The sequence below is a fragment of the Zalophus californianus genome, chromosome 13 (assembly GCF_009762305.2).
Source record: "Zalophus californianus isolate mZalCal1 chromosome 13, mZalCal1.pri.v2, whole genome shotgun sequence".
NCBI classification, from domain to species: domain Eukaryota; kingdom Metazoa; phylum Chordata; class Mammalia; order Carnivora; family Otariidae; genus Zalophus; species Zalophus californianus.
The window spans coordinates 19,694,449-19,713,953 of NC_045607.1; the positions used below are offsets into that span (position 1 = coordinate 19,694,449).

At 54.8% G+C, this 19,505-nt stretch overlaps 1 protein-coding gene across 10 annotated transcripts in view; it reads left to right on the forward strand.

The window, feature by feature from the left end:
- Positions 1-144: 144 nt before the first annotated feature.
- AKNA (AT-hook transcription factor) overlaps positions 145-19,505 on the forward strand; it is a 55,347-nt gene continuing 35,986 nt past the window's right edge. For 4 of the 10 annotated variants that reach the window (XR_003523639.2, XR_003523641.2, XR_003523642.2 and 1 more), the window contains exons 1-3: positions 9,592-10,022; positions 15,165-15,539; positions 18,375-19,435. Coding sequence is in view for 6 of the 10 variants with exons in the window: in XM_027615146.2 (XP_027470947.1) it covers positions 15,278-15,539; positions 18,375-19,435 (1,323 nt within the window). In the remaining 4 variants the exon portion in view is untranslated. Of the gene's footprint in view, positions 506-9,591; positions 10,023-13,538; positions 14,364-15,164; positions 15,540-16,630; positions 16,651-18,374; positions 19,436-19,505 lie in introns of those variants that run through there. The other 6 variants (XR_003523638.2, XM_027615143.2, XM_027615144.2 and 3 more) reach the window with 5 other exon arrangements.

The following is a 19,505-nucleotide window of genomic DNA, read 5'->3' on the forward strand; positions in this document are numbered from 1 at the left end:
ACTTGGAGGGTAGCGCCAGTACCTACCTACCTCACAGGAGAGGACAGAGCATAGGAAGAGCTTACAACAGTTCTTGACCAATAGGAGCTCAAGAAAAGTTTATTATTAAGATTCTTACTACTGTTACGGGGCAGTCCGTTTCAGCGACGAACGTTTGTGGTTTCTTCCTCACTGTGGCTCCATGCGACCTTGCACAAACGTCCTAGCTCTGGGCCCCAGACTCCTTTATGCACCGGGGCGGGTTCCAAGAGAGACACGAACCTCCCAGATGAGAGCTTTTCAGCGCTGGGGCCGAGTCGGAGTCCCTGGGGGCGGGCCGCCGGCGGCCGCCTCTCTGTGATTGGTGGAGCTTCCCGAGGCCCCGCCTCCCGGGGCCCTCCCCGCCCGTCACGGGCCCGCCTCGGGGATTAAGCAAAAAGTCACCGCCCCGCCCCGCGCCGGGATTGGAGGCCTTTGTTTGCCGCTCAACTCCAGGAAACCACCGGCGCGCGGCGACAGCCAGCAGGTGAGGCGCGGGGAGGGGCTCGCGGTGGGTCGCGGGCGGGTGCCGGCCCCTCGCTGGGTCTCAGTTTCTCGGTCTGGGGAATGGGGAGGAGAGTGGACAGCGCCGGCGGGCTCCGACCCACAGGGACTGCGCTGCTTTCGGCCTCTCCCACGTGGAAACCCCACGCGCACGGGAAGGAGACGGATCGCCACTCCCGGCATGGGAGGGCGTCCTGGACCCGCGATCAGTGTCCAGTCCTTACCCCGCCGGCTGCGGGCTTCCGCAGTCTCCACCTTCGGCCTCAGTCTCCACCTCCGCACAATGGGGGCGTTGGCTTTTTCTGTCCCCCTATCTCTCTCTCCAGCTGGGGCTGGTCTCTGGGCGGGGAGGGGTCCCGAGGGAATCCGGGGGTGGTCCTTGGCGGGGCCTCGGGCTGTGTTTGGGTTGGAGGTGTGGCCGGGGTAGCTGTGGTTACCGGGGAGGTGGGACTTCTCTGTCCTGGGATTTGTGCGAGGTTCGTTCACCCGGCAACAACCCGCGTAGCCTGACAACTCGGAGCCGCACAGCCTACCCGGACGCCTACCGCAAGTTTCTTTTCCTCTTTTTGGCAGGGGGACGGAGGTAGAGCAAGGGCCAGCAGTGAGGGTGGGCAGCTCCGACAGTGGTAGGAACTGGAATGGACTGAGAAATCAGGCCAGCCTTTCTTGGTACACAGATGGGGAATCCGAGGCCCAGAGAAGGGGCGCGTCTTGTCCGAAGCGCACTGCAAGGCAGGCGCAGAGCGGGCCTCTCCCCAATGTGACGCGGCTGGCGCGGGCGGTGGGCGATCTTGGACGAGACTCTTCCCTGTTCCTTTCGCCGGCTTTTGTTGAAAGCCATGACAGGTTGGAGAGGATCATTACCTACGTTTCAAAAGCTTCTACTTCTCAGTGATAAAAGTTGGAAAGGAAGGTTGTTGATAACAAACCCGGGCTATTTTGGAGCGGAGAAGAGTTGCTGAGACAGGTTGCAGAGAAAAGAGACATTGTTTCTGTCCTCTAGAACAGAAGGAGAAGAAATTGTGGAAACCAAAGCATGAAGGACTGAGGTTAGACACCTACAGGGACTTCCCAAGAGAATTTTCCAGGCGCCACCTCTGGAGTTGGTGGGTTTTAATTCTTGGCTGTTGGTTTTGTTTTGTCAAGAAAACAGAATCTCTGCCCCTCTGTTTGAGGGGGGCTAAGTCTGGCTTAGGGGGATGGACCCCATGGTGTTTTGGGTACTTTTTGAGTTTATTCTCCCAGGCGGTCTCAGTTGTTCTGCAGGAGGGAGAAAGTGCCCACGTGGGGCCTTGGGCCTCCCAAAGTCCAGTGGTTTGCACTTGAAACATGTGATGTGAACCCTTCTTGCGAGGGGATTTCATCAGCTCCCACCAGCCCGCACATCCTGCCAGAGAGGCACCAGGGTTGGGGTGAGCAGGGAGGCTGGAGATGCTCCCGGGCACTGCCGCTGTCATGCTGAGAGCGTATTTTGGAAACTGGTGTCTGCCAGGGGCATTTCAATTTACCCCCAGGAGGGGGGAAAGAAAGTCTTTTTAAAGCATCCAGCTGAATCACCAGGCAAATGCCGGGTCCTTTTTATGTTTCCTCAGTCCTGGGAGGTGGGACAGATCTGGGGATCAGGAGTTAGGAGACCTTGGTTTGAATCCCCAGCCCGGCTTGCATTCTGAACTCCTCAGTTTTCCCCTCTGTAAAATGGGCGTGGTAACACCCACTCCAGTGCAGTTTTAAGGCTGAAGTGACGTGGAATCGTAGAAAGTTTAATTCAGTCCACATTCCAAGTGTGGAGAGGAGGTATCTCAGGCCCAGAGAAAGGCAGTTACAATAACATTGACCGCAGTTATTGGTTATTGCTTGCTGTATTCTAGCCACGGTGCCAAGGCTTCTGCTGCAGTGACTGAGGTCTGGGAGGGCAGGAGTTTTTGTCACCAGTCATCTTCCGGGTGCCCAGTATGGAGCCCTGCACATAGCAGGTGTTCAGTGCACTGTCCTTGATCTCCTAGGTCCTAGCACTTAGTGTTCACATTGTTGCCACGAAGTGGGTGCTGTTATTGTCCTCATTTTACAGAGGAGAAACCCGAGGTTCAGAGAGTTTAAGTCACTCACCTGAAGCCACACAGCTTTTCATGGGGGTTGGTTGGTCCTTACTTTGGGGTGCGTCATCTTGTGGGAGCTGATTGTGTGCATCTCTTTCCAGGGCTGTGCTAGTGTATCACATTGGTAGCTTGAAATTGGCCATCAGACGGGTATTTACACTATGGAAATCAGCAGATCAGGCCACAAGTCGGGCATTTTCTTCTTTTTTTTTTTTTTAAGAGAGCTGCATGTGAAGGGTGCTGTGGGCTGGAAGGCCAGCATTGCTGTGCATGGCAGCAGGAGGTGGAGGGTTTCTGACAGTGCAGGAGGCCCCAGGGCTGCCAGGCCAGAAGGCCCACACCCCATGGCAGCTCCCCTGAAGTGTGGGATTTGGGGAAGGAAACCTTTGTGAGAGGAGGCTTCTAGTCCATCGTGTGAGTCGTGCAGTGCAGCTGCTGTCCGATTTGGGAGCAGGTCAGTGTGAGCCTGAATTCCGGGCCAGTGTCTGGCCTTGAACCTGAAAGTGACAATAGCCATCAGTATTCTTTAAGCAGGGAAAGGCTTGACCAGAATGATGCTCTGGGTAGATTTACCCAGCAACCTTTGCCCAAGGGAGGGGAGGCTGAGCCAGGGGCAGAGCGGCTGGGAAGAGGCACAGGCTGACCTGGGAGCCCGGAAGAGGCTAACAGCGCCCCTCCTGTGTTTTCTGAGTACCTCCCGTGTGCCACGCATGCGTGCCTGTGCGCCGTGTGAGCACATTGTCCCCTTACTTTACAGGCACACCCCTGAGGAAAGCGTTACCCTCTGGAGATGAGGCTGTCAGAGGGGTTTAGAAGAGCTACCAGATCGGGACCCAGACCTTTCTGCCTCAACCCCTTACATTTTTAATTCCTGGGTCCTTCCTTCATTCCAATCCCGACTCCTGGCCAAGTGCCGGCCAAGTGCCAGCCAAATGCCAGTTCGGTTGTCAAGAGCGACCCCTGGCTCCCAGGCCTGGTCTGCCCACCAGCCCCTGGACACTTCCCAGCATTCCCTGTTCTGGGGAAGAGGCAGTCTTCTCAGAGTCTTGAGTCCACAGCCAAGGACCAAGGACCAGGAAGGGCCTCAGGGGCCAGGAGGCTGCACTCAGCCCCCCTAGGTCAAGGATTCATTTGGACGATAATGCTTTACTTGTGGGTGCAGATCCAACTCTGCCTGTAATGTGCTGTGTGACTCTGGGCAAGTTATATAACCTCTCTGGGCCTCTCCTCATCTGTTAAATGCCTGATTATGAGGATCCAAGCAGACAACACATGCCGTACCCCAAAATGTGAAGGGTGGCTTAGGCTAAGATCACTTCCTTTCCCTTTTGTGGTTTTTCTTATGTTCCCACATGTTGCATAATGGCTCTATGTGCAGAAAAGAGCACACAGTATCGAGAGACGATGGACTCTGAGAAACAAACTGAAGGTTCTAGAGGGGAGGGGGGTGGGGGGATGGGTTAGCCTGGTGATGGGTATTAAAGAGGGCACGTTCAGCGTGGAGCGCTGGGTGTTATACGCAAACAATGAATCACGGAACACTACATCAAAAACTAATGATGTAATGTATGGTGATTAACATAACAATAAAAAATTTTAAAGAAAAAATAAAGAGCACATAGTATCAGAGTTTGGAAAGAGGAAGAGAGAAAGTGTGGGAAGGGAATTACAGAATGGCGCAGAGGGTCAGCGCTCCAAAGGGCCTCAAAGGGCCTAACCACTCTTCCTGACTTGCACAGGCAGGGAAACTGAGGCGGGGCATGCCCAAGGTCTCGTCAGAACGAAACACTACACAGGTGTGCAGTGGGGGCTTTTGTTTATTTTGCTTGTTGTTGTTTTTTTAAGAAGAGTAAATACTTGGGGCTCCTGGGTGACTCAGTTAAGCTGCTGACTCATGATTTCAGCTCAGGTCATGATCTCAGGGTGGTGAGATCGAGCCCCACGTCGGGCTCCGAGCTCAGTTAGGGGTCTGCTTGAGATTCTGCTTGAGATTCCCTCTGCCCTTCCCCCTGCGCACGTGCTCTACCCCCTCCTCTGATAAATAAATAAATAAATAAATAAATAAATAAATAAAATCTTTTTGAAAAATCAGGATCTTAAAAAAATAGTAAATATTCATTTTACTCTTTTTTGTAGAGCAACTGTTATTTTTAGAAAATACACCGTAACAAAAAAGTAAACTCGCCTATAATTGTACTGCTTGCTACTAATTACTGTAAACATTTGGGAGCATCTCTCACTCTCCCTTCTCCCTTCCTCCCTCAGTTCCTTCTCTTCCTCCCTATTGTTTCGTTTTTCCTTGAAGGGATTCAAATTGGCTAGAGATTATTTTATAACTGGCTTATACACTCAGCATATCACACTTTTTTACGTGACGGCATCTTCTGCCACAGTAAGACTAGTAATAGCTGCATAAAATGCCTTTGAGTGGAACTATCATGATTTATTTCCATGATCCCCTGTTACTGGACACTGAGATTGCTTTCAATCTTTTCACGTACTGCAAGGTTCAGTCGCAAATGATGAAGACCGTACTGTCTGGATTCAGACAGCTTGGTTCAAAGCCAGCTTCCTCTCCTGTGAAATGGGGATACTAAGTCCTGCCTCCTTGGATTGGCATGGAGATTAAACAAGGACATCCGAATCCATGGAAAGGCCTTACGTAATAGGTGCACAATAAAATTTACTTTAATGTTAGCAATGCATTCCTGGTACATACGCATTTTTTTTTTTTTGGACTCTTTTCATGGAGCATGAATTTAAGAGTGTGGGTGTCTGTGTGTGCAAGTGTGTGTGCATGTGTGTGTTTTCCTCCATATGGCCACATCCTCCTCGTGACCCATGTTTTGGTTGGCTGAGGAAGGCCTGCCTCCTCCCCTCCTTCCCTATTCAGGCTGCAGACACGAGGTCAATCTGGATTGGTGACCCCTGGAATCGTTTGGGGGCCACAGGAAAGAGGGTCACAGGGAAATGGCAGCATTTCTCTCCACTTGGGAGAGCTAGCCATCCCTTTTTCTGTGCAAGACCCAGAGCGTGGGCTGTGACTGATATTAGGGAGGCTCCAGAGCCAGGAAAATTAAACTCGGTCCTGCAGGGAGCAGGCCATATGGGTGTTTCAGAGATCCGGCCAAAGTCATTTATTCATGAGCTGTGAGCCAGCTGGGCCGTGGGCCAGGACTTTAGGTACGTAGTCTCATTTATCATCCCAATGATTCTGTGAAGTCAATATTACCCCTCATTTTACGGAAAAAAAAAAAATCTGGGTTCAGAGAGGTTAAGTTGCTTGCCCAAGGCCACACAGCTTTCAAAGAGAACCTGGAGGTCTCTGCCCATGAAGCACACGTTCCATAAACCCCTGTACCCTGTAGCCTCCCATCACCCGGGCATTTCTACCTGTGTTGGCAAGTGGAATCCAAGAACCCAGGAGATTTAGCACTAGAAGGTCATTTCTGATAACCTCAGAGATCATCTCATTAAGCCCCAAGGTTCCCAAGCTAAGAGTGGGGAAGGCAGATGTTCATTACCACTCAGGCTATAACTTGGGTCTCCAGTTCCCCAGTTCTTCTTAGCCGGCTCTGCAATCCTCATCTGCCCCCCACCCCCGCCCCCAGATTCCCTGTGGATTTTAACTACAGGGTAAAATCAGCAACATGGGTCAGAAGGAGTGGGTGACCTTAGGGAGGGTTTTCATTTCTTTTCCCAAGGAAGGGAGCTGCTATGCTTTCCCCTGATGGCTGGGTAGCCTCATGGCCCCCCTGGACCCCTGGGCCCCAGGACGTTGTGTTCAGGGCACATCATGCCAAAAAGCAGTGCCCATCCTCGGTTCCAGGCCATGTGCTGGGCTGCACCAGAAGGCTTGAAGAAAGGCAGACCTACCTTCCATTCTGGTTACCAGGCCAGGCACTTAGGTGGGGCTCAAGAGGGAATGTGGAGGGAGGCCGGAGGGGATGGCTGAGTGGCAGGCAGGGGGAGAGAGGGTGAGGATGCTGTCACCATGCTGGAGCATCAGGACCCAGGGGCTAGAGAGAATGAGTAGGAGTAGCCGGAGGCTCACGGTGTCCCTGTGGTCAGGAAGGCAGGGTTGTGCGGATGCAGCACGATGTGGGCGTGCTTCTGGTAAAAGTACTCAAACCTGGGTTTTGTTGTTGTTTGTTTTCATTTTGTCGGGTGACCGGGAACTAATCCCTTCTGCATCTCTGGGCCTCAGTTTCCTTACCTGTAAACGCGATCACACTCCTGTCCTGCCCACTTCCCAAGGCTATTCTTAAAGCATTTGGTGCAAGGACAAGCAAGCAGTTTAGAAAAGCCCCTGAAAGGCTCTGTGTGGAACCGGAGCTTCATTATCGAGGTAGAACATTGGCTTAGTGACTTGCAATTAGTTGGTAATCAGCTCCACTCCCAATTTTATCATGCACAGGTATTAATTATCTCTGCAGGCTGCCATGGTGTGAGCATTGTTGTTAAGAGGTGGATCTTTGTATGCTTCAATCTCCACTGGCACTCCCCAGCTTTGTGACTGCAGGCAAGTCTCTCAGGCTCTCAGGGCCTCTGTTTACCCACCTGTAAAATGGGGACGTCACACCAGCCTGCCTGTCACCCAGCCAGGCTTGGGTGACTGCCTAGCATCAGTAGATGATCCAGCATGTATTTACTGTGCTTCTACGGTGAGGCAAGCGCTGTTACTGGGCACTGGGAGTATAATGGTGAACCCTTCAGAGCTCCCAGTTGCCAGAAAGACCCAAGGTCTAATTCCCAATCGATCCCTGAGGAGGGCCCTTGGGGCTGAGATCTACGGGTCGCCTGGAAGTTCCCAAGGAGAAGTGGGGTTGGGTAATGAGGGGGAGCACGGTGCATTTGTGTAGGAACAGCAGGGTGCACCCTGAGGAGGGTGGAGAGTGGGGGAGAAGCTGGAGCAGCACCTTCTTCATGGTCTTTCTCAGAGCAGTGGGCAGGATGGGAGGGTGTTAAGCCCAGGTGGGCCACCGAAACCCTTCTGTTTTGGAACCATCCCTGTGGGGCAGTGTGAGGAATGGACTGGAGGGACCCCAGAGCTTCCCAGCACAGGCTGTTGCAGGAACCATGCGTGGATGCAGAGGTGGGGCAGGTTCTGGTGAGATTGAGGAGTCCGTGATGGATTGTTTGTGGGGTGTAAGGGAGAGGGAAAGGTCCAGAATGACGGTCGCTTGTGGCTTGCGCACCTGGGCAAGAGATGGGCCAAACTAGGGAGGGGTGGGTTTGGAGGGCGGCGATGTCCTGAGGTCACTTTGGGACGCCTTGCTTTGGTTAGGCAGGGCTTGGCCTGTGGGTGGAGTCGGTGGGCACAAGCGAAGGCAGGGAGGAGGGTTGGTAAAGCCTGGGGGGCAGGGGGCAAGGAGATGCTCGGGAGGCTCTCTTCCTTGGTGTTAGGCGGCTGCCCCTAAGATGGGTTTGGGGTGATCCAGGGGCCATGGGGCGTGCCTGGCAGTGGCAGCCACCTGGCGTTGATGGGCTGATGGTGGTGCTGCCTGGGTTAATGACCAGGGAGGGAGGGTGAGTGAGTGACAGGCCCGTCAGGGGAGCCCGCCCCTTGCACAATGGCCCACATGGTCACCAGAGCTGGCAGGGAGGGGCCTCCTCAGGGTTTGGCTCTGCTCCACGTTGGGCTGGGGGCTGTGGGTAGAGCCTCGCCACCCAGATGTGGGTAGAAGGCAGGAAGTTGACGGGGGGTGGGGGGAGGGATGAGTTGACTGTTGTGATGAGGGCACCTGGTTCCAGCCCTGGCTTTGCCAGATACTCACAAGCTGACCTTGAGAAAAACTGTTAACTTGCTCACGCATGTTGCAGGCCCCCAGCTCTACACGTTGCGGGCGTGACCTCATGGAATCAGGCAGCAGCCCTGTGGGATGGCTACCCTTCTTACCCTGTGTTACAGATGAAGAAACAGCCTTAGAGCCACGAAGCCTCCAAGGCCACAGAGCTAGCAAGAGGTGGGGCTGGGATTGGGACCCAGGTCTACACTGACTGAGGATCCATTTTCCTCTCCTACACTGCTGGTTCCCAAACCTGGCTGCTCGTCAGAATGGCCTGGGGGGCTTTTTGGACAATACAGAGGACAGAGTTTTTCCTTTTTCCTTTTGTTTCCTGAATCAGACCCCCTGGATCCTCCACGGGGCCAATGTGAGGAGGTGCGTACGTGGGAGGGAGCCGGGGACCCAGACCCTGAGCCTGCCCCTCCGCCCCTGCTCCCGCCTCCTCCCTTGGGCTCGCTCCGCTCTGGGTACACAGCCTTACTGCTCCCAGGGAAGCCCCAGCGGGTGCCCACCTTGCCCTTTGCACTTGCCCTTCCAGAAGACTCTGCTGCCGGCTCTCCCTGGGGCCTGCTCCTGCCCCTCTCTTCCTTCGGTCCCTTGTTCGAATGTCACCTTCCCACAGAGACCTTCCTAGCCATCCCCAAACCCTCCCCCCCAACCTGCTACTCTCTGACCCACAGATTCTTGACCTGGGCCACACATCCCAGTCACCTGGGACACTTTGAAGTCGCTAATGCCCAGAGACTGTTGGTCTGGGTGAGCCTCAGGCATCAGGATCACGAAAAGCAGCCTGGGATAGGGGTCCCCACTCCATCCCACCCTTGTGGGGCTTGTCCCTACCTCTCTCCACGTTTGTTTTATTGTCCCGTGTTCTGTTGAGAGTGGAGCAAGGACTCGGCCTATCTTGTACCTTTGCCAAGTTCCCAACACCTTGACAAGCACCGACGGCAGGGATTGCTGCAGCCTCCCTAAGATGTTGGGTTGCACGATGGCAGACAGGATAGAAAGGGCTGGAAGCATCCGGTCTGAGCTCCCATCGTGCAGAAGGGCACCAAGGCCTGATGAGGGAGGGCGCCTCAGCCCAGGCCCTGCCTTACAGGGTAGAGGCTGCAGAAAAAAAGCTCCTAGAAGGTCGAAGCTGCCGCAGGCCTCCTTCCAGGCTCAGCATGCTGTGTGACTTTGGCCAAGCCTCTGACCTTCCCTGGACTTCAGTCTCCTCAATCAGTACTTTGGGCCCAGATGGTCCCGATCCCTGACGTTTGGGAGTCCCTGCGAGTCCTTCCCTGGGCAGCCAGACCCGCAGCGGGCCTGCAAGGGGTTAAGCTCCTCCTGCTGACTCTCAGGCTGCTCGCAGACAAACCCCCTCCTTCTGACACACACTTGTAGGAAATCAGGCTGGGCGCTTCCTGCCCAGGCGAGGCGGCCTCAGCCGCAGCAGGGGCGGGGAGAGGTGGGGAGCGATGCTTGTGTGTGAGCAACAGCTCCGGCCGGCAGAGCGGCCTGGAGGCGGGCCAGGGCGCCATGGAGGCAGGGGGCTGCCCAGGTTTGGAACAAAGACCTCACAGGCAGGTCCCCTGAGCCTGGGCCGGCGGGCTGGTCCTGGAGCCCGAGAGAGGTAAGGGAGTGAGGCGGGCAGGGGAGGCCGCCATCCCTCTGGGCTGGCCTGTCAGACTCTCCGGGACGGTCAGGGCACCTGGAGCCCCCCAGCCAGGAAGTTCCAGCTTCAGCAGCTGTTCCTACTTCTCTTAGGGAGTCTGGCCCCCCGGGGCCACGGGTGGATTTTTGGGGGATGTCGTCAAGCTTCCGGGCGCTGGATGCCAGTCTGAGCTCTGATTCTGATCTCTATGAAGCTGGGCACGCGCTGGTCCCTCTCTGGGCCTGCGGCGTCCTCCTCAGCACACGGAGAGTTGGTCCTCGGACTGCACTGAGATGATGCTCAGATGAGGGGCAGGCCAGGAGGCAGCAGGGGGGATCCCCACTAAAGAGCGGCCCCCTCTGCCACATGTAAGGGCCCTGAGGGGAGCTCTTCAGGCTGGCAGGACTAGAGCCCGCAGCAGCCAGGGCACCTGCCCTCTTTCTCCTCGGCCTCTGATGTGGGGAGATAGCTGGGGGCAGGAGGGGGCACATCCAGAGGGGGGAGCGGCTGGGGCCTCCTCAGGGGACTAGTTTTTGGCGGGAACCCCTTGAGCACAGTTAGGTCTGTGCCCAGCCAGCTGCTCAGGGAGGGCGGCCGAGTTTGGGGCTCTGAGCTCGGCCTTTTTGGAGGGGCGCAGACACTTGCCATGGGGAGTCTTCCCTCCCCTTCCTCACGTCCTCCCCCTAAGTCTGATGGACTTGGTTTCAGAGTCATGGTCCCTGGGTTTGCATCCCCAGGCCGCACTTCCTGTGCGCCAGGTCTTGTGAGAGCCAGCCACCTCTCTACGACTCCGTTTTCTCATCTGGGAGATGTCAGGGTCAAGGTAGGAGCAGGGAGGGGGCGCCCCCTGCACAGCCCTGGCTGGACTGGAAGGGGCTTCAGAAGGCTTGGGGAGACGAAGCCAGGCTCCATGGCTGTAGTTGGCATAGGACAACCTGAGAGATGGAGCCACAAAGACAAGGGTCCTCATTTTGGAGTGGCTGAGGGGGGGCCAGAGAAGCCCTAGGGGCCGGGGGGCAGACCCACTCAGGAACCAGAGAAGGTGACCAGAAGGGGCTCATAGTCCCTTGAGAGAGCCGGGGACAGGGCCAACGGTGGGGAGAGAGGAGCCATACAAAAGGAGGAGGAAGTGGTCGGTGCTTCCCTGGGAGGCTAGGTTCCTCAAGGCAGGGACCCTGAACCTGACAATCCAGTGCCTGGGGGAATTTAGTGCTCACAGGACTTTTTCGGGTTCAGCCCCCAGTTCATATAGCTAGAGCCTTCACCCAACCCCAGTGCCTTTTAGGAGTAACCCAGCCTTTGACTGCCATTCAAGAGCCCCTGCCTGTAGCTGTCCGTCAAGTTCCGTTCATAGGTTCAGACCTCTGTGCCTTTGCCTATGCCGTTCCCTTTGCCTTTCCCCATTCTTCTCCCCCAAATCCTCTTTGCCCAACTTAATACTTCCTTCATATAACCCTCTGTATTGTTACCGACCCCCCCAAGTTGAAACTTTGGAACACTTTGGCCCATTTCAGTATTCCTTGTGTCTTCTAGAGTGCTTGGCACACAGCAGAAAGTCACAGGTATTTTAAAGTTAATCTGCACCCACTGGGTGTTCAGTATACATCTTTGTGACTCTGTGGTGGGTCCTCAGGATGGAGGAGGGAGTTAACAGTTGTGAAGCTGTTGCCCTCAGGAGCCATGGTCAACCAGGAACCTCAAAGTTCATTCAGCTACCACCCAGCCCATGCTCACGGGGCAGTAACTCCTCGCAGAAGCCAGAGCAGGTCGTGCTTCCCCCATCTTCCGGTGGGGGAGGTTCAGCACAGCCGTTGACGATGAAGCAAGAACACCAAACTTGGGACCTGGTCTCTACATACCCAGTGACTTCTCTTTCTTGGCGGCCCAGCGAGGGCGTGTCCTCATCCCAGCCTGAGGCTGGCCTGTGGTTGGCACCTGAGTGTGTTTGTTGACTGACCTGCTGACTGGCTGGCTGGGCCCAGGCTCCGTGGCCCCGAGGGCCGTGGCTTGCACAGAAGACAGAGGCCTTGCTCAGGAGAGGCTCCCAGGCTTCAGGGCCTGGGGAGCATGCGCACAACTCCAGTTGGTGACCGCAGCTGCCTCTGCCTCTCACTGGGTTTCGGCGAGGACTGAGTCATCCCAAGAGACAGGATGTTCCTCTTTGTGCACCCAGGGGCCCCTGTGATTGGGCAGCCGGCTTTGTGGCATGACTAGAAAAATGCCCTTTAAAAAGTCAAAAAACCACATGCCTCCCCAGCCCGTTCCTCAGTGGAGATTTCAGGAAGAGAAAAGCAGTGGCCCTTAGCAGCTCCCATACCTCCCCAAGTAGCAGGGCCCAGAAGGCCTAGTCCATCCCAGAGGGTGGGCCTCGCCTGGGGCATTCGCTTAAATGCAGATTCCTGGGCCCTATCCCAGGGCCACAGAGTCTGGCTCTCCCTGGGTCGACCTAGGAATCTGCGTTCTTAGAGAATTTTTTTATTAAGATTTTATTTATTTGTCAGAGAGAGAGAGAGAGCGAGCACAAGCAGGGAGAATGGCAGGAAGAGGGAGAAGCAGGCTTCCCGCTGAGCAAGGAGCCCGATGCAGGACTCGATCCCAGGACCCTGGGATCATGACCTGAGCCAAAGGCAGACGCTTAACTGACTGAGCCACCCAGGCGTCCCTGCAGTCTTAGAGAATTCTTAAGAACACTCAAGCTAAAGGCCCACTGGCAGGGATTCCCGAGAGGGATGCAGGCCCCCCAGAGGATATGGGAAGCAAGGATTAGAGCTTCTCCTTAAAAGATTTATTTATTATTGCATCTTTTTTAAAAAAGTTGTTTTGGATATATTTTTCCTAATACATGTATTTTTTCTAATACATCAGCATGAGGATGCATTTATGTCAAGGTCTCAAGATACCTGTAGAGCAAGAGAGCATGAGAGCAAATATATGTTTCTGATGAGTGTTGTGACAGAAAATGGGAGATTACTGGCCCAAATGAATAGTTTCAGATCTTGGTCTGTCACTCACCAGCTGGGTGATCTTGGCCAAGTCACTGCTCCAGGCCAGGCTTTTCCTGTGACCTGCTTCCCTGTTTGGGGTGAGGGCAGATGGAGAACACGCAGGCTGGCACAGAGTGGGCACGGCATCTGTGGTGGGGGTGGTGGGGAGGCCCCGCAGGGTGATCTGGGGCAGTTCTGCGGGGGAGAGAGGAAAATGGGGTACGGGGGAGGGGATGAGCCCCCCCGCCCCCCCAGGCCTGCTGCAGGCACAGGGGTGGCAGCCAGAAGCCATGCAATGCGATTCCTCCCCTGTCCCTACCCCAGCCCTTGAGAAGGCTGCAGCCTTTCTTGTGATGCACTGTTCCCCGGGGAACTTTCTATCCAGAAATAGTTGCCTGCTGACTTTTCTCAACCGTATAAATCAAGGCTCTGACCAAGCCCCGAGTGCTCACGAGCCTGCAGGGACACAGACCTGTCTGTTCTCCAGGGAGGCCTAGGATTATAGATCACTGTGTCCCCTGCATGGGGGGAAGAGCCCAGGCCTGGGCTGTGAGGTGACCTGTCACCCCAGCCTTGTCTTGCCCGATGGGTGGCTTCAGGCGCCTGCCTGCTGCTCTCTGGGTCTCAGTCTTCCCACCTGCAGAGTCAAGCTTTTGTATGAGCTAACCTGGGGGACCACGCTGCTGCTCCGTCGGCTGGGAGCTTGGGGAGTGTTGGCCATAGCCCAGGGCTGGGAAAGAAAGGCGACGGGAGATGAGAGAGCGAAGGAGAAGAGGGCAGGAGGAGAGGATAGAAGGAAGAAGGTCCCTCTGCAGCCAGACTCCCTCTTCTGGTTCCTTCTCCCCGAGCCTTCAGAGAGAAACTTCTAAGCAGCAGCTCTGGTTGTGCTGTCCTGAGCATGGGATGCTCCAAAGGGGACCCGAGAGGCCCTCCTGGCTCTGGCCACCACCTCTCCTTGCCCACGCTCTGCTGTCAGAGCCCCCAGGCCCTGCCCCAACCCCACAGCTATCGGGGACACCACTGCCGTGTCGCCCCCTCCTGCCTCCATGGTGCCCGGGGCGCCCCTGCCTGCACATGCTCTCTCTCTCTCTCCCCCCCCTCTCTCTTTTTTAAATTTAGGTGAAATTCACATACCATAAAATTAACAATTTCAAAAGGAACCATTCATTTAGTATATGTATAATGTACGGCCGCCACCTGTATCCAGTTCCAACACACTTGCATCACCCCGAAAGGCAACTTCGCGGCCATGAAGCAGTCACTCCCCATTCCACCCTCCCCCAGCCCCTGGGAGCTGCCAGTCTGCTTTTCGTCTCCATGGATTTACCTATTCTGGGTATTTACTATATGTGGAATCTTACTATATGTGACCCGCTGTGCCTGGCTTCTTTCACCTCGCCTAATGCTGTTCAGGTTCATCCTTGTGGTGGCGAGTCCCAGCCCTTCCTTCCTTTCGATGGCGTGTACCCTGCACAGTGTTTGTGCACTCATCCGTCGATCAGCATTTGGGCCGTTTCCCCCTTGCGGCTTTTGCGAGTAGAGCTGCTCTGAACGCGTGTGTACGGGTGTTGGTTTGAGTACCTGTTTTCAATTATTTGGAAGACTGGAATGTTCTTTTCACCCCCCCCCCCACCCAGTCTGCATTCTTACCCGAGGGGGTTCCGGGAAGGTTCCCAGAGGAAGTAGCTCCTGGACTAAGCCTTGCCTGCTTCTTAGGCCGGCCGTGCCCCCCACCAGCCCCCGCCCCGTGCTTCCTGGTCATGCTCACCTTGGTTGGTAGTCGCTGCCTGTTTGTCTGCTTCTTCCTGGGCCCTCCGTGTCCTGGCACCCATGCACAGAGCCTGGGACACAGTGACAATCACTAACACACAAGGGACTCTCACCAGGGCCGGCCTCCTGCTCCTTACCCTGTATCTCAAGTAATTTATACGAGTCTTGAGGGAGCGAGGAATTAGGCTCCTGGTTTTGCTAAAGAGAATGAAGGTGGCGTGACTCACCCGAGGTCACACAGCTTCCACGGGTTGGAGTCAGGAGCTGCCCCAGGGCTGTCTGATTCCAGCATTCCTGCCGGTAACCTGCTCGGAAGCTGGGAGGGGACTGGAGGAGTGAGGCTGTCCCTTGATGGTGTCCCCCACAGGCAGCAGGCAGGATGGCCGGGACTGAGAGAAGCGGGCGGTGACTCGGGTGCCCAGAGTGGCAGCTCCGTCTCCTGAAGATGAAGTGGCCCAGGTGAAGAGCAGGCGAGGCCCGATGGCCAGCTCCGGGACAGAGGTGCGCTGGGCCGAGCTGGGCCTGGGGAGGGGGCCCCAGCGGCGGCGCTGGGCCTGGGCCGAAGAGGAAAAGGTTGCCAAGGGGAGCGGGGGGAAAGAGGTGGCCTTTCCCAGTGCCACCAGCCCCGAGCTCCTGGAGGACTTCCGGCTGGCCCAGCAGCGCCTTCAGCCGCTGGAGTGGGACCCGGACCCGCGGGCTGCTGAACGCCAAGATTCTGAATCGGGAGAGTCTGCAGGAGAGGGTAAGACTGACCCCCCAACCCCACCCCACAGGGGTGCCCCCTGACCATCCCGCCTTCTGGTCGGAGGTGGGGAGTGGAGGGTGTTTTAGCGATTTTTTTAAATTAAAATCCATAAAGCCTATAATTTAAAATTTTAAATGATTTGAATTACATAAGTTGTAATGTTCATTGCAGAAAAATCAGCAAATGTAAGCAAAAGAGAAAAATTACTTATTATCCAGATAACTGCTCTTTTCCTTATAAATATGCAAATGTGATATGCATATGGAACAGTACTCTACAAATGCTAGGATAACCTGCTTTTTTGTAACTTAATAGACATGAACATCTTCCCAGCTCATCGTATATCCCTCAAGTCGTTCCTAATGCACGCAGAGCAATTCCATGGGGTGGATAGTCTGTAATTTGGGGGCCAATCTCTTGCTATTATAGATAATACAGAGATGAATATCATTAGTACATCTTTGCACATGTGATTTGATAATAACCTTGGTCATTTAAACTGCTTGGTCCCAGGGTTATGCCCAGCTTTAAGATTTTCTAAAAATCCCAATTAGCAATGACAATATGGCCATGCCTTGTTTTCTAAAATGAGTGTTTCCTTTGCATGGAGCCCATCTCAGACTAAATTCCTAGTTTTGCTGAGAAGTCCCTTGTCTCTGAATCTTGGTTTGCCCATCTGTGAAATGGGAGCAGTAATGCCACTGAGAGTAGCATGAGCTTGGTAATGTGGTGCCAGTTGCACTTACAACATGAACACGAAACGCCCAGACTTCAGATTCTGTGAATCGGGCAGGCCCCCGTGGATGGTGGCGAAGGCAGTAAACTGGAAGCAGATTGTGCCGTGACCCAAAGTTCTTTATGCTGGGTCTGCTTAAAGTGGGGCTTGCTCACGGCTACCCACTCAGGAGCGACTTCCAGCCTGTCAGGGAGAGGTGACCGACGTACACTGGGAGGAGAGGGCAGAGGTATCCCTTCCTAAGGTCACATGGTAACCCCTTGCTATGACATAATAGCCACTGCCGATGTCCTTTGCCCTTACTGTGTGCCAGGCGCAGGGCTGAGCAGGGTGCAAGCCGTGTTTCCTTCTCTCCTCACCATCTTCTGCCAGGTAAGAGAGGTGAGCCTCCAGTCCAAGTAAGGGTTGCTGAAGAGGGCAGCAACTTGCCCACGGGCCCCAGGAAGGGATCAGAGGGACCAAGATTGAACCCGGGGATCCCTGGCTCCAAAGCCTGTTTTCCTCACCATGCTGCATGACCCCCAGCTGCAGAGACTAACTCGCCAGCATGGCTGGGACCTTGGTCCCAAGTCCAGGATTGCTGTGAGCCACTGCATGATCTTTGGCAAGTTACTTAACCTCTCTGGGCTTCACGTGTGCTGCTGTAAAGAAGAGAGACTTGCTGAAGGAGTTGAAGGATGTAGAGGTGCCAGGGGAAAGGCCACGGGGGAGCAGAGAGTGATACAAGGGTGATGACAAAGGTGTATCTGCCCAGAGCAGAGAATCTGTGTTTGATGGTCCCAGACTGTGTCTCATGAAACTTTGGATCTATCCCAGAGGCTGACATAGGTTCTAGGGCAAAGTAGGTGCTCAATAAACATTGACTGCATGGATGATGCATAGATATATGCATGAGTGGGTGGATGGGTAATGGATGGGTGAGGGGGTGGGTGGAGAGGTGGATGGATGGGTGAGTGGGTGACGGATAGGTGAGTGGGTGGTCGACAGGTGGATGGATAGATGGATGGGTGGATGGCTGGATCAATGGGCGAACGGGCGATGGATGGGTACGGGGTTGGAAGGATAGTGAATGGATGGGTGGATGGATATTTTTTGACCATATTATCCTCCCTCCCTCGCTTCTTTCCTTCCTTCCATTCAGCCAACAAATATTGAGCACCTACTCTACAAATACAATAGTAACCAAAAACAGAGCGTATCCTTGCTCTCATGGAGATTACCGTGTGGTGGGGGAGACAAATATTAATGAAACAATCATGAAAACAAATGGAAAACAGGAGCTATGATAAGTGTTTCAAAGTAGAGGTATTCAGTCTTATGAAAACCTGTAGAAGGGAGAATCTGACCTAGTTAGGAGATCTGAGATTTCCCTGATGAAGTCAAGGTTGAGCTAATGCCTGAAGGACAGTTAGGAGTTAACTAGGCAAAGGGAGGGAGAGAGGACCCTGGCAGAGAGATCAGCATGGGCAAAGACCCTGTGGTTGGAGCAATGAGGCATGGCTAGAGCAGGGAGAGACTGAGGGGGACCATAGGAAAGAGATGGATTTAGGAGAGCTAATGGGGTATGGAGACAGGGATCTTAGGACCATACTCTGTCCTGGGGACAAGAAGATACTGCTGAGTCATCAGATAGGGGATGAAGGCAATGGTCCAGGCAAGAGAGGATGCTGGCTAGAGTAAAGGCAGTAGCAGGATTAAGAGCATTAGGTAAGTTTGAGAGCTCTGTAGGAGGTGATCGCGACAGGATCAGGGGACAGAATGGGTTATGGGGTTTGGGTGGAGGTGAGGGGGTCGGGGGGGGTGGTAATGGCCAAGGTGCTGCCCAAGATTCTGGCTTGTGCAACTGGATGGAATGGTGTTTTCATTTGCTGAGACAGGAAATACTGAGGGACGCCCAGGTTTGAGGATCAGGTTTGGAGGACTGGGGACAACTAGAGGAGGTGCTAGGTAAGTACTTGGCCATATAGGGGGGGTCACTGGGATTCTTGCCATCACCGCAGGATGAGGAAATGAAAGCCCAGAGCAGTGAAATGACTGGTCATGTTACACAGTGAGTCCAGACCTGGTATATCCTGAGCAATGACCTGTCTTTCCAGAGTTTGGAGGAGAGGATGTGGACAGCCCAGAAAGTTCCAACTTGCCTCTCAACTGGATCCCCCAGCAGGATCCTCACCTGGCCATGACTGAAGATGATCCGGATGAAGCCCTTGGAGATCCTGAGGTGGGGGGAGCTGGAGAGAGCTCCCCAAGATCGGAGTATGAGACTGGTCTCAGCTCAGGGGACAATGGAAATACCAGCCCCAGCGCTCTGGGGTGGGGTCAGGACATGGGCTGGGTGGCCTCTGGCAAACAAGCCAGTGGAGACAAACTTCCAGAACATTCTGAGGACAACCCAACTGTTGACCTCAGCTCTGCAAGGTCCTGGAGCAGTGGGACCATGAGCCTCGACCACACCAATGATCACCTTGATTCTACCTGGGAAGGAGAAACTGATGTCCCCCAGCCCGTCGCGCTGGCAGAAACCTTACCACAGAGCTCCAGCCACCACCTCCTAAACCCAGACACCAGAACTGGAGGAAGTGTTGCTCTGGCAACCCCCACGGAATTCCAGGACTCCTCAGTACCCCAGGCCCAGAGCCTCCAGTGTCCGGCAGATAAGTGGAAAGAAAGTACCAACCTCTCCTGCCCTCAGTTGGGGGACCAAGCCTGGAAACGGACACGGACATCCCCTAAGCCACTCCCTTCTCGATTCACCGGCTCCATCAGCCCCCTGAATCCACCTAGGCCAGGCCGACAAGACAGGCTACCACCCAGGCAGGGAGCCACTCTGGCTGGCCACTCGTCTTCTGATGCCTCCAAATATGGGCGGGGGCAGCTGAACTACCCGCTCCCTGATTTCTCCAAGGTGGGACCCCGGGTAAGGTTCCCCAAAGATGAGAGCTACCACCCCCCCAAGGCCAGGAGTTACAGCAGGCAGCCTCAGGGCCCTGCCAGGCCGCTGATCTTCAAGTCACCGGCTGAGATTGTGCAGGAGGTACTGTTGAGCAGCGGAGAAATCTGCCCGGCCAAGGACCCACCTCCTACACACCCCATCACCAGGGTACCCCAAGAATTTCAGACGCCCGAACAAGCCACCAAGCTGGTCCATCAGCTCCAGGTAAGCTGGACTCATGTCTATAGGCATGTCACCAAGGCACCTGTTGGCCCAGAGTTCGAGGCAGTTTGGA